Source organism: Mchenga conophoros, linkage group LG7 (assembly GCF_057382185.1).
Source record: "Mchenga conophoros isolate Kocher_MC1m ecotype Shallow Benthic linkage group LG7, M_conophoros_male_GT1.1, whole genome shotgun sequence".
NCBI classification, from domain to species: domain Eukaryota; kingdom Metazoa; phylum Chordata; class Actinopteri; order Cichliformes; family Cichlidae; genus Mchenga; species Mchenga conophoros.
In genome coordinates this window covers 35,720,518-35,746,036 of record NC_140532.1, presented here as the reverse complement: position 1 = coordinate 35,746,036, position 25,519 = coordinate 35,720,518, and the positions used below count along the sequence as shown (strand labels likewise).

Sequence of the window (25,519 nt, the reverse complement as noted above, 5' to 3'; positions counted from 1 at the left end):
GTTTCTGCTGACACCGAGTATCTTGAAATTTTTAAATTCCGAGTTATTTTGACTTTTTGGAATTTTCTCATTTCAATTTCATCTGGTTTTTTTTTTTTTTGTTTGTTTGTTTTTAAGTGTTTTTAATTATTGTTGTATGGGGGACATATGTCAGAGGTAAGAATAAAAAACCTGTACAGGTATTACAATTAAAACGTGGAATTTTATAAAAGCAATGACTTAGACTTGGAGCAGTTCAAAGTCTGAATAAACATGTCCCCCTAACCCATTAAGCAAATTGATACCTTTTTTGTTGTTGTTTTTTAACCAAATTAACACATAATCAAACCAAGGATATCTCCTACATTTTTATTTTAGTTTTACAAATTCACAATGTCATTTGTCTTAGTTTTTTTTTTTTCCATCTAGTTCTAGTTTTTAAGTTTACGTTAACTATTATAATACTGATTCTGAGTAAGTTAACCATTTCAGATAACTTTTCAACTTACTCAATTTTAAATTTATTAAGTCCAAATTTAAAGAACTTGAACTTTAAATTTCTAGTAGCTTAACTGAGGAGAGTAAGCTTATTTGTCTACTTCAATTCGACTGGGAGGTGACTTCCTAAATTAATAATATTGTCAATGAAGATCAAGAAACTGAAATTCAGTCAGAGCTGAAAGTAAAATATTAACCCATTTGGTTTTGTCCAAAGATTAAACTCACAATGACCAGAAAAAAAAACAAAAAAAAAAAAAACGAGGAAAACTCAGAACTGTAGTGCAAAACATTGAAGACGATCTTTATTGTTCACAGTTAAACACAAGCCACTGCTTTACGAACTTCCTTTTTTGCCATTTTGTCCCAGATTCTCCAGCTCCGGTGAGAGTCCTGATTTCTTCCTTCAGTTTGTGCTGATTGTACCTTCTGTCTTGGTTTCTTCTGTCTTGGTTTGCTGTAGATACTATGGTTGGCATTTAAAGTGGATTGTTGAACATGCTTTAGATAGCGAGGCAGAAGGAAAAAACAGCAGGAGTTCCCGGTGGACAACAGGATTTAGATGGACTTCCACAGCCAGAGTTTACTTCTAATACTTCCAAAAGGGGAACAGGTTACTCCATGTTTATCAGACCTGCAGAAAGGAAAACCCATCGGACAGAATATGTCTGTTTTCAAGCGTAGTGAACAAGTTGAGAAACAACACTTATGTTTAGAGATGACTGAGGTCAGCCAGAATGCAAATATATTGCTTGGCACTTTCAAAATAATCGTATTGAACTGAATGTTGTGATAAAACCTGGGTCGTGCAACCCTGTCAGGTCTGATTCAATTTTAGTTCATGTACCCCAAAATTAAAAAAAAAAAAAAGAAAAAGAAAAAAGGGGGGGGGGGGGGGGGCAGGGGGTGTAGAAAATGTAGCATTTATAAAAATTCATAAAAATGTTACCAGTTTCCAAATCTCATTCACTCACTTTCCTTTTTTGTGGAAATAATCATTTTTGTGTGTCCGCAGCACCTACACTTAAACATTTGGATGCAAAACCAATTTTCCTTTTAACAAAAACGTAAAGGTTTGTCGGAAATGTTCTGCTTAAACACAGGAACAATAAAGTGTGGGTTCAAAATGTCACTAGAACAAACCAAAAACTCAAGCGAACTTATATTCGAACTTTGATTAGAAGTGATAACTGATGAAAAATAAACAGTGTTTTCTTTTTTTTAGAATTGCTACCATTTAAATAGGAAAAAAAGAAAATGTTTCAAACAAAAACAAGAAGAAAAAAAAAGTGAGTAAGCTGTCAGTTTACCCAAAATTCAGGTTTTCTGACTTGTGCCTTCAGTTACAGTCAAAGAGACAGTTTCTGCCTTCTCAGCTTATGCAATAGTGATGAGTGGAATTTTGCTCACAGCTTTTAGACATGATCTCTAAATATTTCAACAACAAACCGTCTGTTACTGTGGATAGCCACACCACCACAATAGAAAGTAGCTCCAATTTAGGTGAACTGACTTTCTAAAAAGTAAATAGTCAAGGTGTCCTGTGTAGGGAGCTTCATGATTCTTTATCACTGTTATCAGCTTCCTGTCAGTGAAGCTTTCAGCACCTTTGTTTTGTCAAGCGTAGCGTGCTCACTGGTAACATGCTGACATTGCTTGTATCACATTATCAAAATTCTTCAGGGAAATAAAGCATTATGAAAAAAACACAAACAAAAAAACCCCCCAAAATCAATCATAAGTAGAAGAACTTGGGGTGAAAATCCTGTTGTCCACCCAGAGTGACACTTAGGGAATGGGACAAATAACACTGAATTGCTGACATGTTCCTCTTGTCGATTTTGTAGCTCTTCTCCGTCATTAAATTTCAGTCTCCCTTCATACCGGCTCAGTCCTATGTCCCTAACTGTGCTCATGATGGGTCTCGTTATAGTCCATGATCTTAAGCTGCTGCTGCCGGGGGCGACTTGACCCTACCTGTACCCTCCCACCACCAGGCCCCGCCCCTGTCTTTCTGCAGAGACTTTCCTGCCTGGAAGCCCTCTGCTGCTTCGGCTCAGAGGCGGGCTCCTTGGTGGGCACAGTGAGAGGAGTAACAGGGGGAGGGGGAGGGATGGGCGAAGGTGCGGGGCTGACTGGGGCAATATAACTTGGGCTTATCGACTCCACGCACAGCTCAGTCTTCAGGCCGTGGGCGAGGCCAGCGAGGCGAGGTGGTGGCTGGTCCTCATCACACTGGCTCTCACTCTTGTTGCGGAACAGCTCACGTGCCCTCATGCCCAGGAAGCTCTTGGCACTGGGGTAGGAGCCCACGGTGAGTGGTGTGTCTGAGGCGGCCAGGGGAGTGAGCAGGCTGGCGTGGGGGCAGGACAGGGAGGGCTCCACCAGCAGGGGTGGGGCAAGTTCCTGACTGCCGTTGATGGAGTTTGCTGTTGACTTGGAAGAGTTGCTCGCCTTTGGTTGCCCTGGCGATAAAGTGCTGCCATTGCCATGAGGGGAGTCATGTGGTGGTCTGCTGTCTGTGTCCTCGTTGTTGTGAATGTTACTTGGTCCATCTGGCACGATGCCACTGTGGTGGGGAGAAAAAACATTATTTCAGAGTGGACCAAATAGCTGAAGTTCTTTTTTTTTTTTTTTTTTTAAATGAAAAGAAACAGTGAAACATACATTTTCCATTTTTTCCCTCCTCCAGGTTATTTATGAATAAATTAGACAACTGACATTTTTTTCCCCTTACAACTAAAGATTTGCAATGTTAAAAAGCCTATGAACCATCTATGATCCGCACAATAATAGAAGTTATCTATGAAATACTATGCTATCCATCCATTTGTGTCTGAACCAAAGTGTCAGACTCTAGTTTTCAGCTCTGCCGTTTTAGCACTAAAAAGAATATTATATAATTTGTAATGTACTAATAATACGATTTCACCAAACTGAGTGTTGGTGGATTTGCACACACTCTTACAGGTGCTTTATTATATGCCTTTAAAAAAAAAAAAAAAGCGCTGTCACACACTCACACGCTGATGGATGCATTAGAGGCAACTCAGGGCTCAGTGTATTACTCAAGGATACTTTGACATGCAGGTTGGAGGAAGCAAGGACTGAAACACTGACTTTACTTTTGCATGGCAAAAAGTAACATCACAACTCCACTCTGACCTGGAGTCACAAGGCATGTGTGGGTCATCTCTGCCCTCTGGTGGTGAGCAGGAGGTGGTGCTGGCTGGAGCCTCCATCTCTACTCTGCTGTAGAGCTGCAGGAGTTCAGTCTGCAGCAGCTGAGTGATTCTCCTCTGAGCCTGATACCTGCTGTCTGAGGCCTGCAGCTCAGCCCTTCAAAGAAAAGAGAGAAGACACTGGTTCAATGTAGGAAAAGACAAACATGGAGAGAGAACATGAGACCAAATTGTGGGGGGAGCCAAATGTTTTGTTTGTAGGAAAAATGATCTTGCCTACTTGCACAACTAGTTTATGATCCGTACTAAAGTAGCGATCCATCTTCTCACACAAAGATTACGACAAACGCTAATTTTCAAATTACACAATGCTGCTTTAAGTTATACAGAAAAGAGTTACATTAAATTCTCTTTTTGTTTGAATCCTGGTGCTCACTTTGCTTGACATTTTACGTCCTCGAGGAACTTCTTTTGCTCTGCAATAAGGTGTTCCTTCTTGGAGAGAAGCGTCTCCAGCTCGGCGACTCTCTGCTGCGCTGCCTCGAGTTTCTGACCCTGAACCAGCAGACTCTGCCGTAGAGTCTCCACCTCCTTTCCATAAGACACCTGCAGCATCTGGGCCTCCTGGGTGGTGGGTCACAACACAAGAAAAATGCATGAAAATGGGAACAAAATACAGATTAACATTTTCTGCGAGCCTTACTACAAAGCTGTCATATTCTACAAGGTAAGTTATCTGCAAATTAGCAGTAAGTGGTACATAAGCACAGTCATGTCTTTGTTTCAAAGCATTATGATTAGCTGACTGCCTGTGACTTCATTCACCAGAGTTCATATTGCCATGAAGTTGAAAATGCTTCACTGGGAGAGTTTTGTTTCACACCCAACAAACCCAATTAGTGTCCATTTTCACTTCAGTACGTCATCTCTGCTGTTCCCTGCAAACACACACATACCTTTGTGTTATTGGCGTCTGCGTGCTGTAATTCCTGCATGGACAGCTTATGTGCCTCCCCGAGGAGCAGCAGCTGCTTGTTCAGGAAGCTCATTTGCTGCTGGGTGCTCTCGCTGTTGCTCAGCTGAAGGACAAATGAGACAAACAATGATGATGGAGGGCAATTATGCTACAAATACCCTGTTCGAAAGAATTTGAGAAAAGCAGTCCTTAATGATCTGACTCTGATAAACGTCCAATGAGTTGCGGCAAAAAGTCATGTGATATTTCAGTACACAGAGAAATCCAAAAGATTTCAACTTTGTTTAAATGTGTCACACTTTACAGCCATTCTGTGAAATCGTCCTAAGAAATTACTTCCCAGGTCGTGATATTAAACCATATGGCCATGGTCTTGAAGAATATCTTGACTGCCTAATAAGTGAGAAATTTAAGGAATAATTCAGAATATGGTGAGGCATCTTTTGCCTCTGCCAACTTGTACTTAACCTGAATATCGTGAACAAGGACCTTATATATGACCCTATGGATGCTGTCTGATCTGAAATGAATAGACGCCTCCCTGCTCATCAGGATTTCGGTTCAGTCTGGGTCAGAGGAGGGAAACAGACTTCAGACCAATCCCAGGAGCCAGAAAAAACACTCAGACCCCCTGTGTCGCTGACCCAAAAATAAAGAGGGTGAGACAATATCTCCAAGGCAACAAGCCCTGGGACAATCTGCATGTTTTTTTGGAGCTCCCCAAGTCTGACCCAGCTGTCTGCAAGCCTGCTCATGGTACTGCACAGTTTTTCCATTTACAGGAGAAGCAAGCACATAGAAAAATAGAGTAAAAACACAACCTGACTGTGTTAGGAAGTTAGTGATGTCTCACCAGTGGTCATATAGGTCTGTTGGCAAAGACACGTTAATGTCCCTGAAGTTGAGAACTTGCTCTGACAGAGAATGATTAGATATGATATAAGGATATCAGAGCTTGACTTAAAAAAAAAAACCAGGTCAGGCACACATACCACTGGATTGGAACTTCCTATAGCAAAAGGTATAGGAAGTCTTAATATGAAAGGCAATCAAAGACTGTGGGGGGTGCACCTGCAGCAGCTTTAAGTGCAGCTGCTACTTTTAGATTCCTCACCACAGGCTTGAAGCTGGCTTAGAAAGTTAACCACTTCTCTCTCTAACTGACTCAACTTTCATTTCAACCCGTGGTGACTTCTACCGCTCAGATACCAGACAGCAATTTTTGAGTCAAGGAATCAGTTTTCAATCTGGTAAGGAGCACAATGTCTTCGACCTTCTCATGTTGGTGCACTGAGAATTTGTCTCCCAAGGTTAACCTGCGAGTCCTGCTGCCTAAAGACAAGCATCCAGTTTTTAACTACCTGAACCTTTGTACAGATGCACAACCCTGAACTAAAACCAAATTTAAATTTTGCAAGTCTTACAGAAGGAGTTACAGTGTGCTGTAATCACACCACGTACAGCATAGAGACACCTTCCTTTTTTCTATAACAAGTGGCAAAGCCACCAATCATCCACCAGGTGGAGGTTATCGCACTAGTAATGTAGCTACAAAGGTAGAATGTCAAACTATCAAAACACCAACAAAAGCCGAAGTTCTGACTGTGGTTTGAAATGATCTCACACTCTGTACTTCTTTACCTTGATAGTCATCTGATTCAGGAGGTGACCAGTGTGACAAACTTTGTTGTTGGCCCTTTGAAGCTCAGCTTCCAGTTCATCCATCTTCTTCTGATACTCCTGCAGCTTGCTCTGAACATGCAGGACAGATTTAGATGAATACCAAACTCTAATGTATACCGTATAGAAATGTTAGCACATCATAATATAAGAGTGAACGTGCATGTGTACCTGGAGCTCCTGGTTCTTGGTGTAGTAGTCGTCTCGACCCTGCTGCAGCTGTCTGATCTGACTGTGCAGCCTGGTCACCACTGTCTCCCGGTCCTCCCACAGCTGCCTGTATCGCTGCTGCTCCACTTGCAAGCTCTCCCTTAGAGATAGGATGTCCACACTCTGCAGGTTCAGCTGGTCCTTCTACACACACACGCGCACACACACACACACACGCACACACACGCGCACACACACACACGATAAGCACAGAATTTTCTAAACCAGAAACTCAGATTGAACTGTTTTTGAATGATTTACAAAAATACTGGCACACGTCTCAATACAACCTCCTAGTAGACACACCAATGGTAACATATGTCGCCTGGTTCTCAAGTTAATGCATTCAGAAGAAACTTTACTCTGACCCTAACATCAAGGTCACGGAGCTTCGAACTCCAAGATTGCTATTAGATGCACTTGTGGTATCAATTTGAAGTTCCTACATTGCCTCGTTTTCAAGTTACCAAATTCACAAACTCTGGTGTCCATGCTGCCCTGCTGCTTGCCTGGTGGAGTGGGCAGAGGGGTAAAAAGTTATTCTTTTGGTTGATTGCGACATGGATGTAATCAAACACATTTGATTACTGGAGGCAAAACAGCCTTTGTGACTTCTTTGTAACTGTTATTTGTTGGAAACTAATCTGTGTGCAAACAAAAGTTCGGTTACAGTTTCATTGGTATGTATGCAGATGACCCTCAGCTGATTAGACAGCTGGTATTATGAAATGCCCGAATGCCTCAGTGATTACTGAATGTCTCTGAAGAATTTAGATGAGCTTTGTCCCTTTTTTTATCGTTCCAAATGAAAATAAGCTATTGAATCAGTGCACATCTAGTGTATAAGATAGCTACATCACCTTTTGTACATTTTCAACACTGTTTGAAAGTGTTCAATCTGTGATAATGAGCACTTGCAAACTTGCCATGGCGTTGTTCTGCTCCTCTAGTGCGGTGGCATTGATGATGCGTCGGAGGAGGCGTCGGTTGCGGACGGCGTGTTGCTCCCTCTTGTAGCGCTCGTACAACAGCTGGTTGTGCAGCAGGAGCAGCTGGCTGCGCAGCGTGTGAAGCTCATCCAGCGGAGCTGAGCCTGAGGAAGCCCAGGTAATAATAATGTAATTAACACACACACACACACACGACTAATTAGTGGAGTTAATTATTATTAGAGTGTGAAACACAAGATGAGCACAGGTAATGGTTTAGGTATAAAATTATATTCTATAATCTATTGCTTTTCCTAACTTTGCTAATCACTCACACGCAGTGGTATAAAGAGCACTTAAAATAGCAAACACCTTTTACAAATGAGTTCAGGTGTGCAGTTTAGTAAGAAAATGTGAATTTTTTTTCTTATTTTCAAATCAAGATTGGCATTTGTTTACATCATGATAACAGAACAAACATTTGATCACTAAAGGCTGAAGTTCAACAATTAAACAAGCAAAAGTAACTAGTACTATGGTCTGGTTGGCAGTTTGACGAATAACCTGATGTCATTACCAGTTATTTACATCATAAATATTATATACATTATGAATATTTAAAATTATGTCAAATAATAATAAAAATCTAGGAAATGCCCAGTCTAACTTTGAATACACGGCTTTGCTTATCAAAAAATGATAGACTAATTTAGTGAGTATGTGCTGGAAAGTTTGATCCAGGATCTTTACAGTCATCCAAGGGCTCCATGCCCATCAGCCACAAGTGAAGAGTGAAGTTTTGTTTTAGATGTAATTTGAAAGACGTGACTCCTATCAGTCAGCCAAGGGAGATTATCAGATTCCAGAGTTGTAATTATAGGTTGGCAGAGTTTTATTTGTTTTTCCTTTTTATGAACTGCAGCTGGAGAAAATTTGATTTGTGCGCTTAAGCATAAACAAAGGCAGAGAAGACATCTTACATCTCATTTCAAAATACTGCAAATGTCTTAAGACCTCGCGGCCAAACTTAGTCATGCATATTATTTATATACTGCTCCATCTGCAGTGTTGATAATGGCTTCTTTCATCTGTGTACAATGGTGTTCTGAGTGTTGTGAAGGATTTACCTCCAAAGTGTGTCCAGTCAGCTGACTTACTTGGCAAAGGTAATCTGTTAAAGAAGATTTTTTTTTTTTTTTTGGGGGGGGGGGGAACAAAAACAAAACAGGTCAGTAACATGAGCAGTTTTTGTCGTATTGTACTCTTAATCTGCCCTTTTTTTTTCTAAAAAACAAAACAAAGCCATGTAGTCACCGGTAAAAGCAAATGTTAGCACAGGTTAATGGCCTTTGCACACCGGATGCAAATAAAGCGATCTGACCAATCAGACTACTGTATTGGACAGCAAGTGTGCTTTAGCTCAAAAAGTGCACTTGTGCTAAATATACAATAATACAGAAATGACTCATTTTTTGTGATGAAAGTCAGTGTCAGAGGAAGCATCTGGATGCACCTCCTATCTTTCTAGCAGAACATTCAGTATTTTTGCAAACCAGATCACGCCAGACTCTAAGAGCCTACTCTGTGGGCTCAGTCTTGGGACTTATTTTCTGCTGAAGTGACAAGACACAACAGCTGGCTTGGCTTTGTCCAACAGTATCAAAATCTACCTAGTAGAGTCTAGAATTCACTAAATGTCAAGATATATCAAGACTGTTTATAAGAGCTATAATTATGCTCCTACAATTTTCCCATACGTTGTCCATATTTCCTCCCCTTACAGGTGACCACATCGCAGTAAAAATGGCATGCTTGTAACTTGTCTTATTTCTCTCTCTGCCTTGATTTTGACATGTGTGTGTGCCAACTTCATTCTCTCCACCTGCCTGTATTAACACAGATAAAATCTAAATATGGCAGCAGCAAGCAACTAAAATTGAATGCAGTCTAAATGATCTGTGCTTAGTCCTGGCTTTGCTGACACCGCTTGTGCTGTTGTATTATTGGCACTGTGGACAAGCCAGCTGTGTGTGTGTGTGAGTGTGTGAGAGAGAGAAAGAAAAGAAGGGGGAGGTGGATTTCAAACAATGTCATGCTTGTTCAAACCGGGTGTTTTCCTTTGGAACTGCGGTAATAGACTGGAAACAACCCAGAAACACTCTGAACATTGAAAAGCACATCAAAACAGACTCATGAGGTTCTTCAGTGTGATCAAGATGAGTGGCTGACTCACAACAAAGAAGTTAAAGAATGAATACCTAAACCACCGCAACATACATGTGTTACTTCAGTATTTTCATACTGAAAGTTGATATTTAATAACTTAAATTTTCTTTGAAACTGTATCCATCTAGCAGAGTTTGTATCACACTCACTAAAGCTAATCAGGAAAGGCACAGAGCTTTTCTGTGCAACTAAAACTACAACTGAAAATACAGTTTCGGTGCATCTAACCTCATGGCATGTGTTTCATGCCATTCAACAATGTTGAAAAAAAGGTTTCTGCATGCTTTTCAAAAGTTAATTTAAGATGTTTGACAGCAGAACACAGTAATAACTTGAGCAATGCACACTGATTATCTATTAAAACTAAATGTCTTCACACATTCTGATTTAGGAATCATCAACTTGAAAATGACACAAATGTTGTGGATTATGCAAAGGAGCCACAAACCCTCTTCTAAATACTTAATAATGTTGTGGGTGTTTCATTACGCCCAACATAACCAGCTTGCGGTCCACGTGGCACTGATGATGAGGTAACAGTGGAAATGAAAGACTCCACTGGCACCCTTTTTTTCTAAACAATTTGAACCTTATATTGGACTCAACTGGATAAAAAATTTTTTTTAAGTTTAATTTTTTTCCAAAACATTTAGAAATCACCTAACAATTGGAACCTCGTGTCCTTGCTACTTGCATTTCCCATCTGTCACCTTCTAATTGTCATTTCACCTCTTCTAAACAGCCTGTAATAGAAAACAATGCCGACTACATGTAGTAATGCATGTCTGATATGGTCAAAGTATTAGGACATTTAAAATTTATGATCTCTCACAAGTACTTAAGACTTTTAAAATATTTTATGGCTTAAAAATCAATTTAAATACTGGAAAGAGCTGAGCGGATCCTGTAGGAGTTGGAGATAAGAAATACTCAAATACAGGGACTTGACTTTTTACTCAAGGGGCTAATCTGATAGATTACTGGCTGCTGATTTTGTAATAGCATTGTGAGGAAACTAGATGCAGTTGCTGCCATTACACATGACATTTTTAGAAGAAATATTTTTGGCAAATCAAACCATTTCTGGTCTGACTATAGCACATCAGAGGCTGGGTCATGACCAATTCTAGTCTTTTCATGCACAACAGAACATTTTAAACTATTAAAATACACTGTTGCTAATGTTTCCAAATAAGCTACAATCTATAGAATCTGTAGTGTTCGCAGAAGCTGTAGCAGCTGAGTCTACACAGGATGTGTGCAGGCACAGGATGGAGTGCAGGTCACCTGTGTTTTAGACCACAATCACTGTAGATATGAGTGTTAAAATGATGTAGACTTAAAAGTCTCTCACCTCTTGAGAACTTTGTCGTGGGCGTCACTTCCCTGCTGAACAAGGCGATCCAGCACCTCCAGTGGTGAAGCAGACACTACCCCTTCCTCCTCTCCATCCTCCAACCCCTCTTCCCGCTGCAAAAGTCTCTCCATGGTGACCTTGTGCGCCACCTCTGACGTCTTCTGGTGCACAAAGAGTGAAGCTGCCCTCGGCAAGGCCAGATCAAAAAATGACTCATAGGGAACCGGGGCTGGCGTCTTGCTGCACGGACTCGGGGAGAACATCCCAAACTTAGTCACTTCATCATCCGGGACAGAGGGGCTTTGGTGCAGGTGGTGCTCAATAGGAGTAAAACATGTGTGAAAGGAGCATGACTGCTCCAGGCCAACAGCTGAATTCCTTCCTTCTCCTGCTCCCGCTCCTCTTTCACTGCCAACAGTGCTGCTACACACGGTGTTCTCCGCTTTATCTGGTGTTGATACAGCATGATGGGTGTCCCGGACGGTGCCTCCAGGCTGGGTGCTGGAGCGGGTCTTGTCTCGTGTCTGACAGCCAGTCAGCGTTTCAGTGGTGTGATAGAAAGGGGAGTCAAAGCCCCTGACACCCGACAGCTCCAGCTTTTCTTCAGTGAGCTTCCATAGCTCCTCTGTGATGGCAGCTGCAGTAGATGGAGACAATGACATTCAGAATATACATGCAGGTTTAAATATTTCTGCAATCACAAAACTAGCGCCCAATTTTTTTTTGTATTTTTTTTTTTATTATTTAAGAAGGAATGGATGTTTACATCTAAGCACCTAGCTTTAGAAACAGAGCTTGTGCCATTTGGCAGATGCTTCTGTTAAAAGTGGTGTTCGCAGCACTGCAGGTGCATTTATTTTTATTATAAGTGGCTCAAGTGGGATTTAAACCAGTAACTATGCAGAGAAAGCTCAACATACAGGGAAATAAACAGATGTGTTGGCATCCTGGATGTTTAGTTCATGAGCTGAGAATTGTCCAACTTAACTGGGGGAATCTGTTTATCAGAATGTTGATTTAATTAAAAACAGACCATCCTACTGACTCATTGTTCTTATATATGTGTTATCCAATTTTATTAAGGTGTCTGTTCTGAAAAATCAAATTACTTTGCTTTAAAGAATGCAACTAGTTTAAGGGAAAATCTATTGGGCTAGGAAGTACAGTTTCCTTAACTTTCCTTTCATTTCTTTTTGAGAGGCAGCGTAGGCCATCTCTAGTCGTATGACAACTGGGATAGGCTCTTGTCAAACATGGTTGTGGTAGTGTGATAGCCTGGGGCTGCTTTGCTGCTTCAGGACTTAGACACTGTAATTAATGGAACCATGAATTCTGCTCTCTACCAGAATATCCTGAACGAGAACGTTGGACATCAGTTCGCACCCTGAAGCTCAAGCTGGGGTGTGAAGCTGGATGATGATCCAAAACACACCAGAAAGCCTACCTCTGAATGGCTTTTACAAAAAAAGGCAGCAAAACAAGGGTTTTGGAGAGGCCTAGTCAAAATCTGGACTTGAATCTGATTAAGGTCATGCCAAAGCATCTCAAACAGGCCTTAAGAGAAAGGTGGGCCTCTCCAGTGATGTGAAACTTACTACAAATGGTCGACTGCAATTCTTACTGCCAGGGTGGCAAAACCACTTATTACGTTAAACAATTTAAAAACTGAATTTTACATTTACTTTTTTTTTCCTTTTTGTCTAATATAAAAATGTAATGAGTTGAAACACTTAAGGGTGACAAATATGAAGAAAAAAAAAAAACCAAACAAACCAAGAACTCTGCAGGTGTAATATTAAAGAGAAAAGGAGCAGACTGCTACATTAAGAGCCTCTCAGGATTATCAATATGGCTTTGATGGCTCCAGTGATTGCCAGTAGCAACCACTAAACAGAAAAGCCATATGACATTGAGAATTTTCAAATGTAGGTCTTGTGCCAGAATCACCAGTTCATACAGCTCTTTTGATGAATATGTGCCTGTGAATGCTGCTCAGATCCAATGTTTGAATAAAAAATGGCTAGCATGAATTTATTCAACATCTTGCTAGCATTTTGTGTGCATTTATAATTCAATAAGAGGAATGAGAGCAGCAGGTAGTCTGCCTTTAACACCATGTGAATAACTTGGGGAAACTATAGACTTCTTTTTTGTTAACCTCAAAATAAATATTTTTTTAATAGTACAGCAACATTTTCTTGGGTTGACTTTAGTCCTTGTGGCTTGAATTTGCTGACAATGTACATAAATGTGTTTCTGCAAGAAAGAAACTCACCCTCTTCCTTCTCTTTTTCTTTCTCTGTTCTCAGCTGCAGCTCCAACTCCTGTTTCTTCATGAAAACTGAAAGCTCTGTCAGAGTCATGGAGATGTTCTCTGCAGCCCCTGCATCTGATGACGAAAAACATGCCACATGTTTGCATATGGTATCAAAAAATGAAAGGAAAAAAAAAGAAGAAATACTTTTACCCTAAACTTGAGAAATTAACTATTAAACCTCTATAAATAGTAAAGCAGAAATCAAACACATTTTAGGTCATTTCAAGTAGAAGTGTGCACTTCACTCAGATTACAAATGTTTATGCTGTTGTAAAATATCCAGCATTTTAAAATTAGGCAGAACGGAGTCTTGCCCAGGAGGGGTGGACCATCAGATCAAATTACAGTTGTGAGTTAACTGCTTCATCTGGAGCTCCATCTGAAATGTATTTCAGTCAGACTGGTTTTCTATTGGATCATTCTGGATCTAATCCAAAAAGTGATGGCCTGTGAAGACTACTGTAAAATGAATGATAATAAACCGTATCAATGACAGACATCACGTCTAACCTTTGCTTGTGGCCACTTCTGAACTCTTCTCAGGCTCTTTTACTGGGTCTTGTCTCACCAGTGTGGGCTTTGTGCCTTCCCCATGTCTCCGATCCTGAAAAGTCACACACAGTTAACAGTCTCATTAGAGACAGTTTCAGGACACATCGATGGTTTGTTCCAGCTCTTCTTTCCCAGTGTAATTCTAAAATACATTTTAAATAAAGTTATAATTTTTCCCTCATTAAACATAATTACTCAAATCATATTGCCTCCTGCTGTTTTCATGTAAGGCACATTGAACTGTTCAACATATTAGTCATATTTTTTTCAGATTCTTAAGTGATTAAAAAAAAAAATGAAAACATCATAGTGTAATGAATAATCACAATCTGCCCACTGCCAATGACCTTTTGTAATTCTATCATGCAAAGTGTTTGGCAGGATTTCTAAAATCTGCATCTTATGGACATTTTCAGGATAGCATTGAGAGAGCATACTTTTCTTGGTGGACTGGACTGTACTGTGTTGGCTGGTAAGGAGATTACAGGAAAGTCATCTGATAAGGTGGGAGGCGGAGAAGACGTGGCTGGGGTGCTGGAGGCAGGCGTTCCTTTTCCTCCTGCTCGGATCAAAAACAATCAGCAGTCACCAGAAAAGACACGACAGGACGTCACGTCAGAAAACGGTACGGTACGTACAGCATGATGTAGCCTGTACCTGATGTGCAGTGGAAGCGGGTGGGAAGATGTGAGGCACTGTGGGAGAGCTCCAAGTTGGGCGACATGCCCCTTGAGGAAGGGGGTGTAGTCATGCCACACAATGAGGAGGGGCTCCACAGAGGGTCTTTCCCACCACAGGAGGAATTTAATTCACAGGAGTTCTGCAAAGAAGAGAGTCATTATTACTGTAATATAATAAAATTTGGGAAACAAACTGGTCTATAGATGATATACTGTTGTAGCTTAGTAAACAAAATTATTAGATCATTCTCTGTCATATATGGTGATTTGGTGCCCTCTTGTTATAAACTATAAAGTGGGGACTAAAACTTCCTGATGCATTTCGTCGCCCACACAGAGAGGGACACAGACCACCTGTGTATCACAATCAGCTTTATGAAAGATTGGCAGTGCTACATTAACTGGGGGCAATTTAAAATTGCACTTCTGGAGGAAGCTTGACTATCCTCATTTTGCAGGACCATTCGCATGCCCATTTGCCTGGATACCTGAGTTGAGCTTCTCAAAAATTACAGGATATTTATTATTCTAGAATTTAAAATACATCTCAATTGGCTGGGGTTTCTTATTCTGTTAATGCATTGTAAGAATTAATTTACTGTCAGATGGTAGCTTGAATGAACTAGAAAACATTGAATAGTGGCTGAATAGTGGAACAGGTGGATGTGGGTGAAGCAAGCCAAGTAAAAAATGGCGGCTCTCACGTGTTTTCCAGATTATCCATCCGTCACAGTCGTGGGAGAGAAAAATTCTCAGACAGACCCCAGGGGGCAGAAAAACACCCAGACCCCTCCTTCATGCAGCTGGTCCGATAATAAAAAGGGAGACAGCATCTCCAAGGCAACAAACCCTTTCCAGCCCTTACGGAGTGGTGGCAGGATAAGCATAGGGGCATGAACCTGACTCTGCCCGCCAGCTGATTTTAGGGACTCAAAAACACTTTTTCTTTGCGTTTTTCAAAAACATGGAGGACAGCTATTGTTCTTTTTGAACTCATTCATAGGGCTTTCTGGACAAACAATTGCCTAACTCTGTCTGACGGGTGCTATATGGGGTGTAAACATGACCCTGTGTACAACAGCCAGCATCAAGCAGAAGCTTAACAACAACGTGCTCTGGCACTACCCTCTGATCATCAGTTACTGACAAACCCTGTGTCCTAAAGCAACAATTATGACAGATTTTGATCGAATTATGGATGATCTTACCTGCCGTCTGGAGGTCTGTGGGCTGCGGTACGAGGATTGTGTCCCTGAGAAGGGGGGCAAGGACAGGGGTGGGGGTAGAGGCTGTCGTGGAGTTGAAAATGGGGTTGAAGAAGTGCTTCCTGTTGTCAAGAAGACAAATGGTATGAACAAGCCACTAATGGATCCAGCCAGCAACTTTCAGTCTGCTCTTAGGACACCACTGTTCCAGTGCTCTTTAAAAGCTGCTCCAAGTAATGCTTCAAAGTAATACTTCAAATGATAAAATGTTCTAACCTGAGCTATGGTTCTTGATGCAGATGCAAAAATGCAACATGTCTATTATTATTCTTACTCGTATCAGTATTGTTTCATATGCAAAACTGACCATAGCTACTGTGGAGGTCTGGGTAGGGGCTGGAAGTGCAGTCCTGTGGTCGCAGGTGGATTTGGGGGTAAAAGTTCTCAGGCATGGTGGCATAGCCCTCCTCGCAGGAAGCCTCCTTGGGGTCTAGAGACACTTTGGCACATTCAATGACGATATCATGGATTTCATACTTTTTCCACCTACAGAAAAGCAGAGCAATGTTAGTCAAAGTCCTGCTGGAAATACAGAAAAATAAAATAAATAAAATTTGTCTTACCTGGTGGGGTCAAGCTCATGATCCTTGGTTCCCGTCACCAATTCTGGATGAATGCGAACGTGTTCAAGCATCGGCTGAAGGTTGGACACAAATTTAACATCCATCATCACTTTGCTTCCAACTCTAATGAAGAGCAACAGATCACTGCATCTGAAGTAATGCGCTTACCTTAACTACTTCCTCAAAGGTTTCCATGTTCTCCTTCATGCTGTAATGGGAGCGCAGGTAGGACACAAAATTGCAAGGGTACATGCCATAGAGACGGTGGAAGAGGGAATAGACGCTGGCGTGTAGGTGGATTAGGTAAACCTCTGAAACATGGCCTTAAAGTGGGGAAAAAAGGGTTAGAGAGACAAAAACCTAAGCTTGCTCAGCGCCTATAAAAACACCCCTTCACCTCCCACACAACTGGATCAAGACCCTTAAAAATGAACTAGAAAACATTCAAAAAGCCGACAACATATTTTTGAGACATGACAGGAAGTTCCTACCTGGATTTTTCAGGTTCCACGATGCCAAACGGCCAAAGATGTCAAAATACTCCCACAGGTGTTGTTTCCCAGCTTGAGGGATCATGGGCAGCAGAGTGATCAGCACCAGCACTCCAGTGATAAGCACAACTACATCTGTATCTGTCTGCCATGATATCAAGGTGAAAGTATTTAGGTTTAGGGCACACAAAAGACATTACATAGGACAATCAAAAATCTTAGGCTTAGCGTATTAGCATACAATTTGCTGACAAGCTCTAGTAGAGCTAAGGCAGATTTTGTGAGGTTTGGGGATGGGTATGTTGTAGCTATTAAAAATAATACAAGCCAAAGTACAATACAATAAATATAATACAATTCTTAGCCTATACTCTGTAAGTGATGTTGTGTTTAATGATGTTGTGTCTAATGGTTTTTAATGTAGACATTTAAATACTTGCTAGTAACAGCTCAAAGATGTGTGTATATGAACAAAACCCAGGTAAGTAACTGCTTTGAAAGCAGAAAACTAAACAATCTACTGCTTTGTGTGCTCACTAGAATTAAATCCATTCTAAAAGCTGCTTGGATGAAAAACTTCTGATCCGCATCCATCCACACACGACTCGGTGCCTTTACAAGATTTCTTTGTTCATCGAGTCGTATCTGGGTCGTTACCTTTAGGCATTTGAGCAGTGAGAGTAGCAGAGGGTATCGAGCAATCTTGTGGATCCAGGACGGCTGCTTGCGGACTACATGGCCGAGCAGAGTGAGGGTGGGCAGCCGGCAGGCCTGTTTGGTCATACAGTCATTCATCTTATCTAGAAGGTGCTGTGACAGAAGGACATTAGGGTCAGGGTAGCAAACACAATCAGTACTCAGCACAGGCAGTTAGTCTCCTTTTTAAAGCATGTTGAAACTAATCTGTGACAATATAAGCTGCAACTTTATACAGGACCATAATGACCAATCAATACATAGAGTTTAATGTTTCTAGAAGCAGTGCTTTTTGTTTTGTTGGTTTTCTTTTTTTTTCCACCCACGTCACAGGTAAGCTACAACAAACAAACTCCACCTCACCTTATCATGTGGCTCTCTGACAGATGACAGGATATGCACAGCCTGGGCGGAGTTGGTTTCTAAATAGTAGTCCACCAGCGTGTTTAGCAGCATGGACCCACGTTCTTCAAGGAAAACAGGGAGGAGATTTTGAATAAATATGCAGTGAGGTAAGTTAAACCAGGTGATAAAGCAAGCATTATTAAAAGAATGAGATGCAATCGGCACAGAATGGCCAAGGTTATCAAAGTTCAGTGGTTTCCCCACACACAGATTTTACTTTTATGGGCTATTGATACCCAAGTACATTTTGTGATGTATTATTTTATCTGTCTGAAAAGATGATGCAATTGCTCAAGTAGCAGTATCACTGCTTACCAGCTAGCTTCCTTTCTCCTACTTCATGGTCATATAGCCTTCAGCTGCCTCACAAACTCAACCTCCACGTTCCTGGACTACAGCTAGCAATGGAAGTCCATATTCTAGTCTAATGGCCAATTTCTGCTTAAGCTGGTAATCTATGTTGCAAATTACACATTGAGTCGACATAGCCTGCTACGACTACAACTGGTGTTGAAGGTTACATCGCAGGGTTAAGAGGGGTTTCCGGTTATGACCTAAGTTAACCAAGGCTGCAGAGCAGAACAAGGACTACCATTGCTAGGTGCAACTTAAGAGAGTGGATCAGAGTTTGTGAACAGAATGAGAAACTCACTGAAGAAGCACAAGTATGCATATAATTTTTAATTATTTATTCTGTTAAGTTGTAGTGACATCACACACACAGGGAGAAAGAAAGCTGTGCCCAGAATAAACTGTGCTGACACATAACAAGCCAAGTGCCTACCAGTGCTGAGCTGCTCATTGATAAGGCCTCTGATCTCTTCTAGCTGGTGGAGGTCAGAGGTCTCCAAGAGTGGGAGGAGGTCCCCCACATTTGGCTGCTCCCTGGCCATGGTGGTGGCAGTGCTGGACGTGGAGGCAGCGTCTCTGTCACGGCGTCCGTCCCCACTTGCCTGGAGGACTCCTGGGACCCACCCACCAATACAGTCTCCAGGCACCTCTACAATGCACCAAGATCAAATCAAAAACATTTCCAAGAATGTGTTTAAGCTCTGATCCAGGATTACTGCTTGCGTGACAATATCAACGGTGTAATGGGAAGCAGGGTTTGCAGTAAAGAGAATTCTCTTAAATGGGGAGAGAGAAAAAAAGTTAACCCTAAATGAGTGGACTTCTCTTTTGTGATACCCACAAGAGCTCTGATTTGACTAACATAATGGCCTTGTCATCGTATCCTATCAGGTGAGGGAGGTGTGAATGACAGACAACGCAGCCATATTTCCATGTAATTTCAAGTTATAAGCAATGAATACAACGTCTCTGCTGTAAAGACACGCAGTGGTCCTTAAGTCTCTCAATCATCCCGCAGATGAGGCCAAATAAGGCCTTTAAGAGGGCCACATAAAGCAAAATCAATTATTTTTCTGTTATTTCTGATCGTTTGCGAAACATAATTGTGTTCGTGTTGAGTTTATGAAGCCAAATTAACATGTTATCAAAAAGTGCAACACCAGAAGGCATAGAGGAATCCTCTATTAGAGCTAGTCAGTCTAAAATTCCTCTAAGCAGGAAAAACCCTGACTTCACGATGCCTGCTTAGTACCCAATAAACTGGTGAGGATGGTGGAACATTCACCAGCCTTTCCTTCTGAAGTTCTAACTGGATGCTATTGTGTCAATGTTTTCACACAATGGCAGCCAGTTAGAAAGAAGATGGCTTAAAGGGAGGGTGTCCCTAAGGGAAAAGAATATAAAACCGTGGTTACAGTTGACGCGGTGCTCAGAGCTTATGCAAACTGTGACGTCAACATAGACCAGTAACCATTTATACTCAAGCCTGAGGCACACTGGACTCCTTACAGTCTTCTCCTAAACAACTAAAGAATCACCACGTCAGTGCTCACAAAAGAAAAAAGAAGAAACAGAGAAATTGTTGAGGTTTTCTACAGAATGCCCATGTGTTCTAACCTGGAAGCTCAGGCCATGCCAGAGTTCACCCCCAGGTTTAACACCACTTTTGAGGAGCCACCATTTTTAAGGGTCAAAGGCAAGAATATACTGCCAGTTCATGAGGATGAAGTAGTGGTAGCACCAAAGCCAGTATAAGATAAATAAGGACCACTCTGGGCTATGCATCATGGGTCCAAGAATAAAAGTATGGAGTCAGTATAAGAGATCCCTATTATATAAAATATCTGAAGAGATTAATAAGGTTGAATTAACAGTGTGATAACATTTTGAAAACTTGCATTTACTATAGTTTCAGAGCAATAATTTGGTAATAGTTTGAAAACGGCAAAAAGTGACACAAACAAACCAAACAGTTGATGATAAGATGTGGCTCAAAGAAATGACAGAGTTCATGTTATTTTTCAATTATATTAAACAAACCGACTGTTTTCCTCTGCAGACATTTTAACTTTGTCACCGCAGAGAATGCAGAGTTTTTACCATTAATCAAACGTCCAAGGAAGTCGTGACAATTTGACAATGGAGCCAATTCATAATGTTACTTAAACCCACGCTTTTTCCTACAGTGACAAGGCAAAAATCTGGAACAAGCCTATACATTTTGCTTTTTGAAGTAAGAAAATTAAATCTTTTCCTCAGGGAAGCACAAGCTCAGCAGGCTATAACCGTTTTTCCATCAAAGTCCTGAACCACACGCAGCTTTATTGACACAAACACACATAAACCACCTCACTTGTCAAACATACTGCGGGACAAATAAAAAAAAAAAATTAAAAAAAAAAAGGTCAGAGAACGGACTTGGAGCGGATTAAGCAGTGTCGATGGATCCAACTATGTGACCTGCTGCTAATCTGACCTCAAGAAGACAAGAGAATCCTTTCAAATCCTGCCTGTTTACTATCTGAGCTTTAAGTGAGAAGTTGTTTAATTTATATTGAGTATACACAAGTATGTGCTTTGAAAAAACAAAACAAAAAAAACTTAAATACAACGGGACCTAATGTGTTTACCATTTCAGGGGATAAGTCTGTTTATGTTGTCTGTTTAGGCTAGACGCTGAGTCAGCTGTTCGAAGTAAAAGAGGCCAAGGAATCCTCGCAAATCTCCATCTGAGAAACGGGCATTAATAATACTGATAGACAGGCCATTAGCATCAGGGTGTCTGCACCCAGCAGCTTCTTCCCCAAAAGGAATAATGAATCAGCACCAGAGATCTCATTCAAGCTCTTAAACCACAACCCCTAACAAGTTAGAAAATGATGAGACTCTTGTTTGTTTTTGGTAGCTCACAGGGTGTAAACTATCAGTGCAAAAATATTGAAGCTTTCAACATGGAGTCACATGCTATGAAACCCAAGATAACAGGAGCTTATCCGGAGAAAATAAATGAATCGATATTTAGTGTATTTCCACTGAAGTCATGTGTCACTTCCCCTCTGGATGGAAACGTGACAATATAAGTCGCTCCAGGATGCTCCCATTCAAAACAAATTAAAAAAAAAAAAAAAACCGAAAATGCACGATTAACATTTGCACATGTTCCCGTTTGTTCACTCACAGGACAAGTCACAGCCCAGTTTTCTTCTTTTTTTTCTAAATCAATTAACTGCTGAGTCACGGGGGTTGAGAATTGGGGTGTGGAAATGAAGTCTTGCAGGGACAGGTCAGTGGTGTAAACAAGAGTTAGCCTCAGTGTGATCTCAGGCAGCTTGGGAATGCTCAGGAGCACACAAAGAAGCTTTATGCAGCCCGAGCGCTTCCATGTACACACTGAAAATTACATTTGGCCGAGCGCGAGCTGTTAGCAGTAGCCTTCTATTCTCCTGCGTGAATATTTAAAAGAAGAAGGACATTTGCCTTCTTTATGATGTGGCTATATGGTCCGTTTGAATAAGTTTTTAATCAGACACAGTTTGCAGAAGTTTACTGGACTGAGCAAAGATACAACTAACTTTCTATTCCTGAGCTATATAATGGGTGGAAAATAATGAAAAATGCCCCATCAAGTCTTCCCAGAGCTAAAATTGCTTCTTTTGTTTAACAAACAAACCATCCCACACCATATTAAATCTTACATGAACTTTTAAATCGGTGTACATCTATTCTTATCATTTTCTTACCATCTGGTATTTTTTTTTAAAATATAAATCATCCAAAAAAAAAAAAAAAAAAACAGCAAAAATGTCTGTCACAATTTACAAGAGTCTGATGTTAAATGAGAAAACAGTATTATGTTTAATACAATGATTAATTACTATAAATGTAATAAATTGTGTTGGACTAATTGATTAAATAATGGTAGATAAAATAGAAAAGCAGCAGGTCACCACATGCAAATATGAAACTGAATGAACTGAAAAGACTCCACATTTAAAGTATTTATATGAAACACATGTGTGTGTGTGTGTGTGTGTGTGTGTGTGTGTGTGTGTGTGTATATACATATATATATATATATATATATAATTAATTCAGACTTGTTGTGCACACCTACATAAACTGTCTTTAGGTAATGTTGTAAGAATGAGATCTGGATGTTGTACAACGTTATGCTTCCTTCAGAAGCTAAGGCTACACTTACTAATATACTGTGTTGGGGTAGGTGAGGGGTGCTGTCTGGGTAGTGTACATGTGAGGCCGAACACATGACACCCACTTGCTCGCTGCAAATTTACCAGACAATTATCAGCACCACTGGATGTCACACAGACTTTGTAACACTGTCAAATGTCCGCTTAGCTAAGCTGGACATTTCGGGGCAGAGTCTTGAGGAGTTTAGTGCTGCACAACTAATTAAAATTTAATTTCTTTCCTTCACAACAACATCCTGAAAGAAAGAAAACACCTCAAACACTTGAAAACAAACTCTAAACAGTTATGACTGGGTGGCTATCATTTCAAAATTCCCAGAACCAGAAATCCAAACAGGCAGTATGAGGCCATGTCGGTGGCTGGGAGCTTGTGGTAAACTGCATTAATCTGAAAACAGTCAGTATTCCCTGGAAATAGCTCGGACCTTTTCTCACCATGACAGAGGGAAGCCTTGGTGCCTAACTCTTAAGTGCTGGTGCACAGTATTCCCATTTTTTAAAATGAGTTATGTGCAATAATAATAATAATAACAATAACAATAATAATGATGATAATTTGAATTAAATAAAAATTCTGCATAGATAACCAAACCAGGAAATTCTGCAAACCTGGCTTTAAGTATTACTGACATTAGTCACATCTATTTATTTTTTTCCATCCCATGCATACTGCTGACCGGAAAAATGAAAAAGGTCAGCTGCATGCATGGTATGTGGTTCATTTTATATTGCCTGGGAAATAATGAGTATATCACACATTAATCTTATCTCCTGGGCACCAATCTGACCAGCTGTCTAAGGACATCTATCATCAGCTCAGCACAGTAGTTGCCATTTTCGTGTTGCTAATTCGTTGAGAGCTTATATTAAAAACAAATACCTACAGAGGACCGGTTCAACTTGGGACGCTGCCATTTCTGGAGAGACACGAAGCTTATGTCTTTACGCATTTATGTCAAGACTGTGAGCATGCACAGAAAGAATGCAGGTTAAATCACACATGGTCTAAAATATTTGTGAAAAGCTTTAAATACCCCTGTGAAACCCATTTATTCATGAACATGTTGTTAGGGTGGCTTACAAATGAAAATAAATGACTGAGATGAATAAACATGAATGGATTCTAAAGAAGTGTCACATATAAACATTTATCCCTTCAGGCAATGTGTTAGGTTAGTGTTTATATATAATGCAAAGGCCCAGCTACCAGTGCTGGAATTTTAACAGCTTAGCCAATGTGACAGGCAGAAATGAGAGCTCGAGGGGGTCAAAGTGTGAAACTAGTGACCCATTTCGTCTTTGGAGTGATTGAAAAAGCTGAGGCGTTGACAAGCCAGCAAAAAACAACAGGATATTAATGGCTGGTGTGACAATAGAAAAAAAAAACTGCTGAGGTGAATTTGAGTAAACTGCTGGCTGTAAATGAGACGCTGCAGAAAGGAGCAGCAGATCTGTCACAGGGATGAATAGCGAAGCGTGAAAAAGCAAATAAAAATACACAAAGGCCGTAAAGACTGGAAAAATACTGACATGGAAGAGGAGGGCCGTGCAGAGCCAGGACAGGCCGAGATGTGGAGCTGAAAAGCAGCAGAGCTCCCCGCTGTATGTGGACTGACCAGAGGCTGCTGCTTGTCGTAAACAACTCGCAGGGAACAATGGGCAGGGTTGGGTTGACTTTATCCGATTATAAAACTATGCAGACGTCTCCTCTCTGGCAAACTGAGCACTGCTTTTGTAATACATAAACAACAAAAGCCAGATAAAACCAGAACGAAACGCTTAAAGCCTTAACATCTACCCATCACAGGTCTCCCCAAAAACAAGTCAGTCCCACCGCTGAGAGCTAACGTTAGCTGGGAGCTGCGACCCACACTCGGCGGAGAATTCACTCTGTCAGCCGCATTCAACCAGCTGAGAAACAAGCGAAACTAATCGCTTTCACCAAAACGTAACTTGTGCGTTGAAATTCGTAGTGAGAAAAACAGACGAGATGTAAAAAAATCGGACCCGTTTACCTGTTAGAGTAGCTGCACTCCACAGGGCGCCGCCATCTTGAACAGCTCACAGCCCATCCCACCACAGTGTGCCTCCGCTGTCAGCCTGCATGCAAAAATAATCCCAGGCGTTGGAGCACTGCGCGTCATGACCGCAACTTTTACCACTCGAAATCAAATTACATCTAAAAAAAAAAAAGAAGCTCCAACTCTCTTGCTCGGCATACTTTATCGCTAGAATTAGCATTTACAGACGTTTCTCGGAATGAATAAATAAATAAATATATGATGTATGTAAACATATATATTTATCTATATTTTCAAAGCTAAATAAAGCTTATAATATTTTTCAATCACCCAACTGGTGGAAGAATGAAGCCTGCATGCAGAGAGTGAAATTGTATATATTTTTATTATTATTAAATCAGGTGGCAGTAGTTGGTAGAAATATATGGAAGCTCATTCGTGTCATAAAAAGAAAACCAAAATTGATAAATAATTAAAAACATAAAAAATAAAAGATATAAAAAAACAGATAAATAAATAAATAAATACTGGTGAAAATCCACCATGAAATACAATTATTTTTCTTTAACCTGAATAATTAAGTCAAATGTATGAGGCAGGGTTTTTTTGTTTGTTTGTTTGTTTGTTTTTTTACTTTATACATTTAATTATATGCAAATACACATCAGGGCGGCCCAGTAATTGAACACATGCCTGCACACCACTGGTCAAAGCTACTCCACACAATCTAAAATCAAAATCAAATCAAATCACTTTTATTGTCACATCACATGTGCAGGTACATTGGTACAGCACATGTGAGTGTAATTCTTGTGTGCGAGCTTCACAAGCAACAGAGTTGTGCAAAATACAATAATGTAAACAAGCAAAATACAAGAATGGCTACATCTGAAACTAATAAATATATGTACAATATATAATAGTATATGC

At 40.6% G+C, this 25,519-nt stretch overlaps 1 protein-coding gene across 1 annotated transcript; it reads right to left on the bottom strand.

Moving 5' to 3' along the window:
- Positions 1 to 430: 430 nt before the first annotated feature.
- tsc1b (TSC complex subunit 1b) lies at positions 431 to 24,721 on the bottom strand. The gene is made up of 22 exons (XM_085279073.1): positions 24,584 to 24,721; positions 18,791 to 19,006; positions 17,965 to 18,068; positions 17,563 to 17,715; positions 16,906 to 17,050; positions 16,583 to 16,737; positions 16,415 to 16,488; positions 16,159 to 16,337; positions 15,795 to 15,913; positions 14,564 to 14,726; positions 14,344 to 14,465; positions 13,865 to 13,958; positions 13,313 to 13,426; positions 11,035 to 11,674; positions 8,582 to 8,625; positions 7,452 to 7,618; positions 6,487 to 6,669; positions 6,277 to 6,387; positions 4,616 to 4,738; positions 4,096 to 4,283; positions 3,643 to 3,816; positions 431 to 3,046 (listed from the first exon to the last, which is right to left on the bottom strand). Exons 2-22 carry the CDS (start codon positions 18,897 to 18,899, stop codon positions 2,380 to 2,382), a joined length of 3,828 nt encoding a protein of 1,275 aa, XP_085135199.1. The 5' UTR covers positions 18,900 to 19,006; positions 24,584 to 24,721; the 3' UTR covers positions 431 to 2,379.
- Positions 24,722 to 25,519: the final 798 nt, after the last annotated feature.